General features: G+C 37.9%; 1 protein-coding gene across 1 annotated transcript in view; it reads left to right on the top strand.

Annotated features, from left to right (window-relative positions):
* The first annotated feature begins 3338 nt into the window (after positions 1-3338).
* Positions 3339-11667, top strand: part of ZC3H12B (zinc finger CCCH-type containing 12B) — a 38984-nt gene continuing 30655 nt past the window's right edge. Inside the window, exon 1 of the mRNA XM_060136918.1 lies at positions 3339-3943. Coding sequence (XP_059992901.1) covers positions 3339-3943 — 605 coding nt within the window. The remainder of the gene's footprint in view (positions 3944-11667) is intronic.

Here is an 11667-nt window from a genome sequence, read left to right as displayed (position 1 = left end):
CTAAAAACAAACAAAAAACAACAACAAAAATAATACCTTCTAGGTTCATTCATGTTGTCTCAAAAGGCAAGATTTCATTAATTTTTATAGCTGAATAATATTCTGTGTGTGTGTGTGTGTGTGTGTGTGTATACACAAATATATCTCACACCTCTTTTATCCATTCATCTATTGATAGACACTTAAGTTGTTTTCATAGCTTGGTTGCTGTAAATAATGTTGCAATGAACATAAGGGTGCATATATCTTTTTGAATTGGTGTTTTTGCTTACTTTGTGTAAATATCCAGAAGTGGAAATGCTGGTAGTTCTATTTTTAATTTTTTGGGGAACATCCATGCTATTTTCCATATTGGCTGTGCCAAGTTACATTCTCACCAACAGTGCAGGAGTGTTCCCTTTTCTTCACATCCTCACCAGCACTAGTTAGTTGTCTTTTTGATGATAGCCATCCTGATAGGTGTGAGGTGATAGGTGTGAGGTGATATTGTGGTTTTGATGCATTTTGTTGATGATTAATGAAGTTAGGGATCTTTTCATATCTCTAACCAGTTTTTAATCAGAAAGTTTGGGGCTTTTTGTTATTGAGTTGTATGAGTTCTTTATATATTTTGAATATTAAGCCCTTATCTAACATGTCATTTGCAAATATCTTCTCTGATTCAGTAGGTTGCTTTTCTTTTGTTGATAGTGCGCAAGCACTTTTTAGTTTGATGTAGTCTCATTTGTTTATTTTTTTCTTTTGTTGCCCTTGCCTGAGGACACAGATCCAAAAAATGTTGCTAAGACTGTTGTCAAAAAGCATACTGCTTATGTTTTCTTCTAGGTGTTCTATGGTTTCAAGTCTTACACTTAAATCTTTAATCCATTTTGAATTTATTTTTGTATATGGTGTAAGAAATTAGTCCAGTTTGATTCTTTTACATGCAGGTGTCCAGTTTTCCCAACACCATTTATTGAAGAGGCTGTCTTTTCCCTATTGTATATTCTTGTCTCCTTTGTCATAAATTAATTGACCCAATAGACTTCGGTTTATTCTTTGGCTCTCTATTCTCTCCCATTGATCTATGTGTCTGTTTTTGTACCAATACCACACTATTTTAATTACTATAAATTTTTAGTAAAGTTTTAAGTCAAGGAGCATAATACATCCAGCTTTGTTCTTTTTTCTCAAAATTGCTTTGGCTATTCAGTGCCTTTTTTGGTTCCATATAAATTTTAGAATTATTTATTCTAGTTCTGTGAAAACTACCATTAATGTTTTGATAGGGATTGCATTGAATCTGTAGATTGCTTTGTGTAGTATGGAAATTTTAACAATATTAATTTTTCCAATCCATGAGCAAGGTATATCTTTCATTTGTTTGTGTTGTTTTCAATTTCTTTCATCAGTATCTTATCCTGTTCAGAATACAGGTCTTTCACTGCCCTGGTTAAATTTATTTCTAGGTATTTGATTCTTTTTGATGCAATTGTAAATGGGATTGTTTTGTTAATTTCTCTTTCTGATAGATGGTTTTTAGTGTATAGAAACATTAGAGATTTCTGTATATTAATTTTGTATCCTGCAACTTTATCTCATTTGTCAGTTCTAATAGCTTTTTTGGTGGAGTCTTCAGGGTTTCTATATATAGTATAATGTCATCTGCAAGAGGTTTTACTTCTTTCTTTCCAATTTGGATTACTTTTATTTCTTTTTCTTATATGATTGCTGTGGCTAGAGCTTCCAATACTGTGTTGAATAAAAGTGGTGAGAGTAGGCCAACTTGTCTTGTTCCTGATCTTAGAGGAAATGCTTTCTGGTTTTCACAATTGAGTATAATGTTGGTTGTTGGGGTATATATGGCCTTTATTATGTTGAGGTATCTTAACTCTATACCCACTTTCTGGAGAGTTTTTATCATAAACAGATGTTAAATTTTGTCAAAAGCTTTTTATGCATCAATTGAAGTGATCATATGATTTTTATTCTTCAATTTGTTAATGTGGTATATCACATTGATTAATTTGCAGATATTGAAAAATCCTTGCATCCCTGGGATAAATCCCACTGGATCATGGTGTGTGAACCTTTTAGCTTACTGTTGAATTTAGTTTGCTAATATTTTGTTGAGTGTTTTTGCATTTATGTTTATCAGTGATTTTGGCCTGTAATTTTCTTTTTTATGTTGTCTTTGTCTAGTTTTGTTATCAGGGTAATGCTGGCTTGGAAGCAGCATTGAAAGCATTCCCTCCTCTTCAACTTTCTGGAATAGTCTGAGAAGGAGAGGCAGTAACTCTTTTAAAAATGTTTACCTGTGAAGCCATCTTATGCTGGACTTTTGTTTGATGGGAGGTTTTAAATTACAGATTTAATTTCATTACTGGCAATTGGTCTGTTCATATTTTTATTTATTCCTGATTCAGTCTTGAGAAACTGTGTTTCTAGGAATTTATCCATTTCTTTCATGTCCACTTTTTGGCATATAATTTTTTGTAGAAATTTCTTATAATTCTTTGTATTTCTGTGCTGTCAGTTGTAACATCTTTTTCACTTCTGATTTTATTTATTTAGGCCCTCTCTGTCTCTTTTGTTTGATGAGTCTGGCTAAAGTTTTATCAATTTTGTATATCTTTTCAAAGAACCAGGCCTTACTTTCATTGATTTTTCCATTGCTTTTTAGTCTGTATTTCATTTATTTCTGCTCTAATCTTTATTATTCATTTCTTTCTACTAACTCTGGGTTTTGTTTCTTCTTAATTTTCTAGTTCCTTTAGTTTAGATTCTTTACTTGAGACTTTTCTTGTTTCCTGAGGCAGGCTTGCATCACTATAAACTTCCCTCTTACAACTGCTTTGCTTCAGTCCCATAGATATTTGTATCATTGTGTTTACATTTTTATCTCAAAATATTTTTTATTTTCTGTTTGATTTCTTCAATGACCTATTAGTCATTTAGTAACATGCTGTCTAGACTCCATGTGTTCAATTATTTTCTTTTAGTTGTTTATGTTGTAGTAAATTTTATAGTCTCATATCATTGTGGTCTGAAAAGATGCTTGGTAATATTTCAAGAGTCCAATCATTATAAGCAGAAAAATATAATGTCAGACAACTGTAGTTTCTTAGGAAGAAAACACTGTGTTCTAAAATACTTTTTCATAAGTTTACTAAACATGATTATGGTATGTGTGTTTATTTGTAGGAACTGGTAACATCTAAACATAACAAACCAAACAGGCAAACCCTTGTGCCATCACTACCACCCCATTTTACACAAAGGGAGGCCAATGTACATGGATTCCAAGAAGGCTAAAAAGAAAAAGAGCTGATTAGACCTCAGATTGCCCACTAAACGGGATGACGGCCACAGCTGCAGTGGAAACACCAAAAATGAAGAAGAATGCCTCCAAGGAAGAGAAGCAGCAGCCTAAGCAAGAGAACACAGAGCAGCATAATGCTGATTCTGAAGAGTTGAACTCTGAGAGTGACCCTGAACAGATGAGCCTTAAAAGCAGCAGTAATGACAACAGCTGCCAACCTGGAGATGTTCAGTTGAAGAAAAAGGATATTCCCTCTAAGCCACACCGCCAGCTTTGTAGATCACCCTGCCTAGATCATCCAAGCTTCTCCCAGAGTAGCATTCTACAGGATGGGAAGCTTGACTTGGAAAAAGAATACCAAACCAAGATGGATTTTGCTTTAAAGCTGGGCTATGCAGAGGAACAGATTCAATTAGTACTGAATAAGCTGGGTCCAGAATCGCTTATTAATGATGTACTGGCAGAACTTGTCAGACTTGGAAACAAAGGTGATTTGGAAGGGCAAGTCAACTTGAGTTTGTTAGTGCCTCGGGGTCCCAGCTCCAGAGAAGTTGCAAGCCCTGAACTGTCTCTTGAAGATGAAATAGACAACAGTGACAATTTGAGACCAGTTGTCATAGATGGAAGTAATGTGGCAATGAGGTAAGACTGGTATATTTTCTTTCTCTTTCTTTAAAACTGCCCTGTATGCAGACATTGCTTAGCAGACTATCTAGAGGTACATTTCAATATACAGTTCTATATAATCTTCATAGCAACTTTATTTTACAGATGAGAAAACTAGAGCTCGGCAAGGTTAAATGACTTCCTTGCGAACACTTGATATAGGTAATATGTAGCAAAGTGAGGATTTAAGTTTTCTGGCTTCAGATGAATGAAATGAAAATAACATTTGTAATCTATTTTGTGCCAAGTACTTTGCATATATGATTTAACCTGCAGGTGAGCCAACTCAAGTTCAGAGGTTAAGTAACTGCCAAGGTTACACAAGTAATAAATGGCAGTTTGTATTAAAACCTGAATCTGACTCCAATGCTCCTTCTGCAATATCATGCAACAGTAGGTGGCTATTAATGTTATTAAGAATATTTGATATTGGGCTTCTCTGGTGGCGCAGTGGTTGAGAGTCCACCTGCTGAAGCAGTGGACGCGGGTTCATGCCCCGGTCAGGGAGGATCCCACATGCCGCAGAGCGGCTGGGCCCGTGGGCCATGGCCGCTGAGCCTGTGAGTCTGGAGCCTGTGCTCTGCGGTGGGAGAGGCCACAGCAGTGAGAGGCCTGTGTACCGCAAGAAAAAAAAAAGAATATTTGACACGGTTTCTATTTTTTTTAACATCTATATTGGAGCATAATTGTTTTACAATGGTGTGTTAATTTCTGCTTTATAAAAAAGTGAATCAGTTATACATATACATATGTTCCCATATCTCTTCCTTTTTTTTTAATAGTTATCTTTTATTTATTTATTTATTTATTTTTGGCTGTGTTGGGTCTTCGTTTCTGTGCGAGGGCTTTCTCTAGTTGTGGCAAGCGGGGGCCACTCTTCATCGTGGTGCATAGGCCTCTTCACTATCGTGGCCTCTAAGGTTGCAAAGCACAGGCTCCAGACGTGCAGGCTCAGTAGTTGAGCTCACGGGTCTAGTTGCTCCGTGGCATGTGGGATCTTCCAAAACCAGGGCTCGAACCCGTGTCACCTGCATTAGCAGGCAGATTCTCAACCACTGCTCCACCAGGGAAGCCAATCTCTTCCCTCTTGTGTCTCCCTCCCTTCCACACTCCCTATCCCACCCCTCTAGGTGGTCACAAAGCACCGAGCTGATCTCCCTGTGCTATGCAGCTGCTTCCCACTAGCTATCTATTTTATGTTTGGTAGTGTATATATGTCCATGCCACTCACTCACTTTGTCACATCTTACCCTTCCCCCTCCTCTTATCCTCAAGTCCATTCTCTAGTAGGTCTGTGTCCTTATTCCCATCTTACCCCTAGGTTCTTTGTGACATTTTTTTTCTTAGACACCATATATATGTGTTAGCATAAGGTATTTGTTTTCTCTTTCTCACTTACTTCACTCTATGACAGACTCTAGGTTCATCCACCTCACTACAAATAACTCAATTTCATTTCTTTTTATGGATGAGTAATATTCCATTGTATATATGAGCCACATCTTTATTCATTCATCTGTTGATGGACACTTAGGTTAATTCCATGTCCTGGCTGTTGTAAACAGAGCTGCAATGAACATTTAGGTACATGACTCTCTTTGAATTATGGATTTCTCAGGGTGTATGCCCAGTAGTGGGATTGCTAGGTCATATGGTAGTTCTATTTTTACATTTTCAAGGAACTTCCATACTGTTCTCCATAGTGGCTGTATCTATTTACATTCCAACCAACAGTGTAAGAATGTTCCCTTTTCTCCACACCCTCTCCAGCATTTATTGTTTCTAGATTTTATGGTGATGGCCATTCTGACTGGTGTGAGATGATATCTCATTGTAGTTTTGATTCACATTTCTCTAATGATTAATGATGCTGAGCATTCTTTCATGTGTTGCTGGCAATCTGTATATCTTCTTTGGAGAAATGTCTATTTAGGTCTTCTGCCCATTTTGGATTAGATTGTTTGTTTTTTGTTATTCAGCTGTATGAGCTGCTTGTAAATTGTGGATATTAATCCTTTGTCAGTTGCTTCATTAGCAAATACTTTCTCCCATTCAGAGGGTTTTCTTTTGGTCTTGTTTATGATTTCCTTTGCTGGCCAAAAGCTTTGAAGTTTCATTAGGTCCCATTTGTTTATTTTTGTTTTTATTTCCAGTTCTCTAGGAGGTGGGTCAAAAAGGATCTTGCTGTGATTTATGTCATAGAGTGTTTTGCCTATGTTTTCTTCTAATAGTTTGATGGTGTCTGGCCTTACATTTAGGTCTTCAATCCATTTTGAGTTTATTTTTATGTATGGTGTTAGGGAGTGTTCTAATTTCATTCTTTTACATGTCCAGTTTTCCCAGCACCACTTATTGAAGAGGTTGTCTTTTCTACACTGTATATTCTTGCTTCCTTTATCAAAGATAAGGAGACTATATGTGTGTGGGTTTATCTCTGGGCTTTCTATCCTGTTCCATTGATCTATATTTCTGTTTTTGTGCCAGTCCCATACTGCCTTGATTACTGTAGCTTTGTAGTATAGTCTGAAGTCAGGGAGCCTGATTCCTCCAGCTCCATTTTTCGTTCTCAAGATTGCTTTGGCTATTAGGGGTCTTTTGTGTTTCCATGAAAATAGTGAAATATTTGCTTCTAGTTCTGTGAAAAATGCCAGTGGTAGTTTGATAGGTATTGCATTGAATCTGTAGATTGCTTTGGGTAGTAGAGTCATTTTCACAATGTTGATTCTTCCAGTCCAAGAACATGGTATATCTCTGCATCTAGTTGTATCAACTTTAATTTTCTTCAGCAGTGTCTTATAATTTTCTGCATACAGGTCTTTGGTCTCCTTAGGTAAGTTTATTCCTAGATATCTTATTCTTTTTTGAAATGGTAAATGGGAGTGTTTTCTTAATTTCACTTTCAGATTTTTCATCATTAGTGTATAGGAATGCCAGAGATTTCTGTGCATTAATTTTGTATCCTGCCACTTTACCAAATTCATTGATTAGATCTAGTAGTTTTCTGGTAGCTCCTTTACGATTCTCTATGTATAGTATCATGTCATCTGCAAACAGTGACATCTTTAATTCTTCTCTTTTGATTTGGATTCCTTTTATTTCTTTTACTTCTCGGATTGTTGTAGCTAAAACTTCCAAAGCTATGTTGAATAAGAATGTGAGAGTGGGCAACCTTGTTGTTCATTATCTTATTGGAAATGGTTTCAGCTTTTCACCATTGAGGATGATGTTGACTGTGGGTTTGTCATATGTGGCCTTTATTATGTTGACGTAAGTTCCCTCTATGCCCACTTTCTGCAGGGTTTTTAACAAAAATGGGTGTTGAATTTTGTTGAAAGCTTTCTCTGCATCTGTTGAGAGGATCATATGGTTTTTCTTCTTCAATTTGTTAATGTGGTATATCACGTTGATTGATTTGCGTATATTGAAGAATCCTTGCATTCCTGGACGAAACCCCACTTTCTCATGGTGTATGATCCTTTTAATGTGCTGTTGGATTCTGTTTGCTAGTATTTTGTTGAGGATTTTTGCATCTATATTCATCAGTGATATTGGCCTGTAGTTTTCTTTTTTGTGACATCTTTGTCTGGTTTTGGTATCAGGGTGATGGTGGCCTCGTAGAATGATTTTGGGAGTGTTCTTCCCTCTGCTATATTTTGGAAGAGTTTGAGCAGGATAGGTCTTATCTGTTCTCTAAATGTTTGATAGAATTTGCCTGTGAAGCCATCTGATCCTGGGCTTTTGTTTGTTGGAAGATTTTTAATCATGGTTGCAATTTCAGTGCTTGTGATTGGTCTGTTCGTATTTTCTGTTTCTTCCTGGTTAAGTCTCGGCAGGTGGTGCATTTCTAAGAATTTTTCCATTTCTTCCAGGTTGTCCATTTTATTGGCATAGAGTTGCTTGTAGTAATCTTTCATGATTCTTTGTATTTCTGCAGTGTCAGTTGTTACTTCTTTTTCATTTCTAATTCTATTGATTTGAGTCTTCTCCCTTTTTTTTTGATAAGTCTGGCTAATGGTTTATCAATTTTGTTTATTTTCTCAAAGAACCAGGTTTTAGTTTCATTGATCTTTGCTATCGGTTCCTTCATGTATTTCTGATCTGATCTTTATGATTTCTTTCCTTCTGCTAACTTTGGGTTTTTTTTTGTTTTTCTTTCTCTAATTGCTTTAGGTGCAAAGTTAGGTTGTTTATTTGAGCTGTTTCCTGTTTCTTGCGGTAGGATTTTATTTCTATAAACTTCCCTCTTTGAACTGTTTTTGCTGCATCCCATATGTTTTGGATCATCGTGTCTCCATTGTCATTTGTTTCTAGGTATTTTTTGATTTCTTCAGTGATCACTTGGTTATTAAGTAGTGTATTGTTTAGCCTCCATGTGTTTGTATTTTTTACAGATCTTTTCCTGTAATTGATATCTAATCTCATAGCATTGTGGTCAGAAAAGATAATTGATATGATTTCAATTTTCTTAAATTTACCAAGACCTGATTTGTGACCCAAGATATGATCTAACCTGGAGAATGTTCCCTGAGCACTTGAGAAAAATGTGTATTCTGTTGTTTTTGGATGGAATGTCTGACAAATATCAAATAAGTCCATCTTGTTTAATCATTTACAGCTTGTTTTTCCTTATTTGATTTCATTTTGGATGATCTGTCCATTGGTGAATGTGAGGTGTTAAGGTCCCCTACTATGATTGTGTTACTGTCGATTTCCCCTTTCATGGCTGTTAGTATTTGCCTTATGTACTGAGGTGCTCCTATGTTGGGTGCATAAATATTTACAATTGTGATCAATTTACAATTGATCATTATGTAGTGTCCTTCTTTGTCTCTTGTAATAGTCTTTATTTTAAAGTCTATTTTGTCTGATATGAGAATTGTTACTGCAGCTTTCTTTTGATTTCCATTTGCATGGAATATCTTTTTCCATCCCCTCAATTTCACCCTCTGTGTGTCCTTAGGTCTGAAGTGGGTCTCCTATAGAACATAGGAGAGGCATATATATGGGTCTTGTTTTTGTATCCATTCAGCCAGTCTGTGTCTTTTGGTGGGAGCATTTAATCCATTTACATTTAAGGTAATTATTGATATGTATGTTCCTATTCCTATATTCTTAATTGTTTTGGGTTTGTTATTGTAGGTATTTTCTTTCTCCTGTGTTTCTTGCCTAGAGAAGTTCCTTTAGCATTTGTTGTAAAGCTGGTTTGATGTTGTTGAATTCTCTCAGGTTTTGCTTGTCTGTAAAGCTTTTAATTTCTCCATCAAATCTGAATGAGATCTTTGGTGGGTAGAGTAATCTTAGTTGTATGTTTTTCTCCTTCATCACTTTAAATATGTCCTGCCACTCCCTTCTGGCTTGCAGAGTTTCTGCTGAAAGTTCAGCTGTTAACCTTATGGGGATTCCCTTGTGTGTTATTTGTTGTTTTTCCCTTGCTGCTTTTAATATGCTTTCTTTGTATTTAATTTTTGACAGTTTGATTAATATGTGTCTTGGCATATTTCTCCTTGGATTTATCCTGTATGGGACTCTCTGTGCTTCCTGGACTTGATTAACTATTTCCTTTCCCATATTAGGGAAGTTTTCAACTATAATTTCTTCAAATATTTCTTCAATCCCTTTCTTTTTCTTTTCTTCTTCTGGGACCCCTATAATTCGAATGTTGGTGTGTTTAATATGTCCCAGGTGTCTCTGAGACTGTCCTCAGTTCTTTTCATTCTTTTTTCTTTACTCAGCTCTGCAATAGTTATTTCCACTATTTTATCTTCCAGGTCACTTATCCATTCTTCTGCCTCAGTTATTCTGCTATTGATCCCTTCTAGAGTATTTTTAATTTCATTTATTGTGTTGTTCATCATTGCTTGTTTCCTCTTTAGTTCTTCTATGTCCTTGTTAAATGTTTCTTGCATTTTCTCTATTCTATTTCCAAGATTTTGTATCATCTTTACTATCATTATTCTGAATTCTTTTTCAGGTAGACTGCCTATTTCCTCTTCATTTGTTAGGTCTGGTGGGTTTTTCCTTGCTCCTTCATCTGCTGTGTGTTTTTCTGTTTTCTCATTTTGCTTATCTTACTGTGTTTGTGGTCTCCTTTTCGCAGGCTGCATCTTTGTAATTCCCGTTATTTCTGTTGTCTGTCCTCAGTGGGTAAAGCTGTTTCAGTGGGTTTTGTAGGCTTCCTGGTGTAGGGGACTAGTGCCTGTGTTCTGGTGGATGAGGCTGGATCTTGTCTTTCTGGTGGGCAGGTCCACTTCTGCTTGTGTGTTTTGGGGTGTCTGTGGACCTATTATGATTTTAGGCAGCCTCTCTGCTAATGGATAGGGCTGTGTTCCTGTCTTGCTAATTGTTTGGCATTGGGTATCCTGCACTGTAGCTTGCTGGTCATTGAGTGAAGCTGGGTGTTGCTGTTGAGATGGAGACCTCTGGGAGATTTTTGCTGTTTGATATTACGTGGAGCTGGGAGGTATCTTATGGACCAGTGTCCTGAATTTGGCTCTCCCACCTCAGAAGCACAGCACCGACTCCTGGCTGGAGCACCAAGAGCCTTTCATCCACATGGCTCAGAATAAAAGGGAGAAAAAAAATAGAAAGAAAGAAAGAAAGAAAGATGATAAAATAAAATAAAGTTATTAAAATAAAAAATAACTGAAGAAAAAAATTTTTAAGTAAAAAAAAAAAAACGGATGGACAGAAACCTAGGACAAATGGTGAAAGCAAAGCTATAAAGACAAAATCTCACACAGAAGCATACACATACACACTCCCAGAAAGAGGAAAAGGGGAAAAAATAATATATCTTGCTCCCAATGTCTACCTCCTCAATTTAGGATGATTCGCTGTCTATTCAGGTAATCCACAGATGCAGGGTACATCAAGTTGATTGTGGAGCTTTAATCTGCTTCTTCTGAGGCTGCTGGGAGAAATTTCCCTTTCTCTTCTTTGTTCGCACAGCTCCTGGTGTTCAGCTTTGTATTTGGCCCCACTTCTGTGTGTAGGTCGCCTGAGGGCGTCTGTTCTTCACTCAGACAGGACGGGGTTAAAGGAAAAGCTGATTTGGTGTCTGTGTCTCACTCAGGCTGGGGTGAGGGAGGGGTACGGATGCGGGGCGAGCAGAGGCCTGTGTAATGTTTCAGCAGCCTGATGCATGCCATGCGTTCTCCTGGGGAAGTTGTCCCTGGATCACGGGACCCTGGCAGTGCCAGACTACACAGGCTCCAGGGAGGGGAGGTGTGGGTAGTGACCTGTGCTCGCACACAGGGTTTTTGGTGGCTGCAGCAGCAGCCTTAGCATCCCATGCCCATCTCTGTGGTCTGTGCTGATAGCCACATCTAGCGCCGGTCTCTGGAGCTCTTTAAGCAGCACTCTTGGTCCCCTCTCCTCTCACACCAGGAATCAAAGAGGGAAGAAAAAGTCTCTTGCCTCTTCGGCAGGTCCAGACTTTTCCCTGGACTCCCTCCTGGCTAGCCGTGGTGCACTAGCCCCCTTCAGCCTGTGTTCACGCCGCCAAACCCAGTCCTCTCCCTGCGATCCGACCAACGCCAGAGCCTCATCTCCCAGCCCCCACCCACCCCGGTGGGTGAGCAGACAAGCCTCTTGGGCTGGTGTGTGCCAGTCGGCACCGATCCTCTGTGCAGGAGTCTCTCCGCTTTGCCCTCTGCACCCCTGTGGCTGTGCTCTCCCCCGTGGCTCTGCAGCTTCCCCCC

This window comes from Lagenorhynchus albirostris, chromosome X (genome assembly GCF_949774975.1).
Source record: "Lagenorhynchus albirostris chromosome X, mLagAlb1.1, whole genome shotgun sequence".
In the NCBI taxonomy this organism is placed as follows: Eukaryota; Metazoa; Chordata; class Mammalia; order Artiodactyla; family Delphinidae; genus Lagenorhynchus; species Lagenorhynchus albirostris.
Note: the sequence above shows the minus strand (reverse complement) of the source record. Positions and strands in the feature narration are given on the sequence as shown.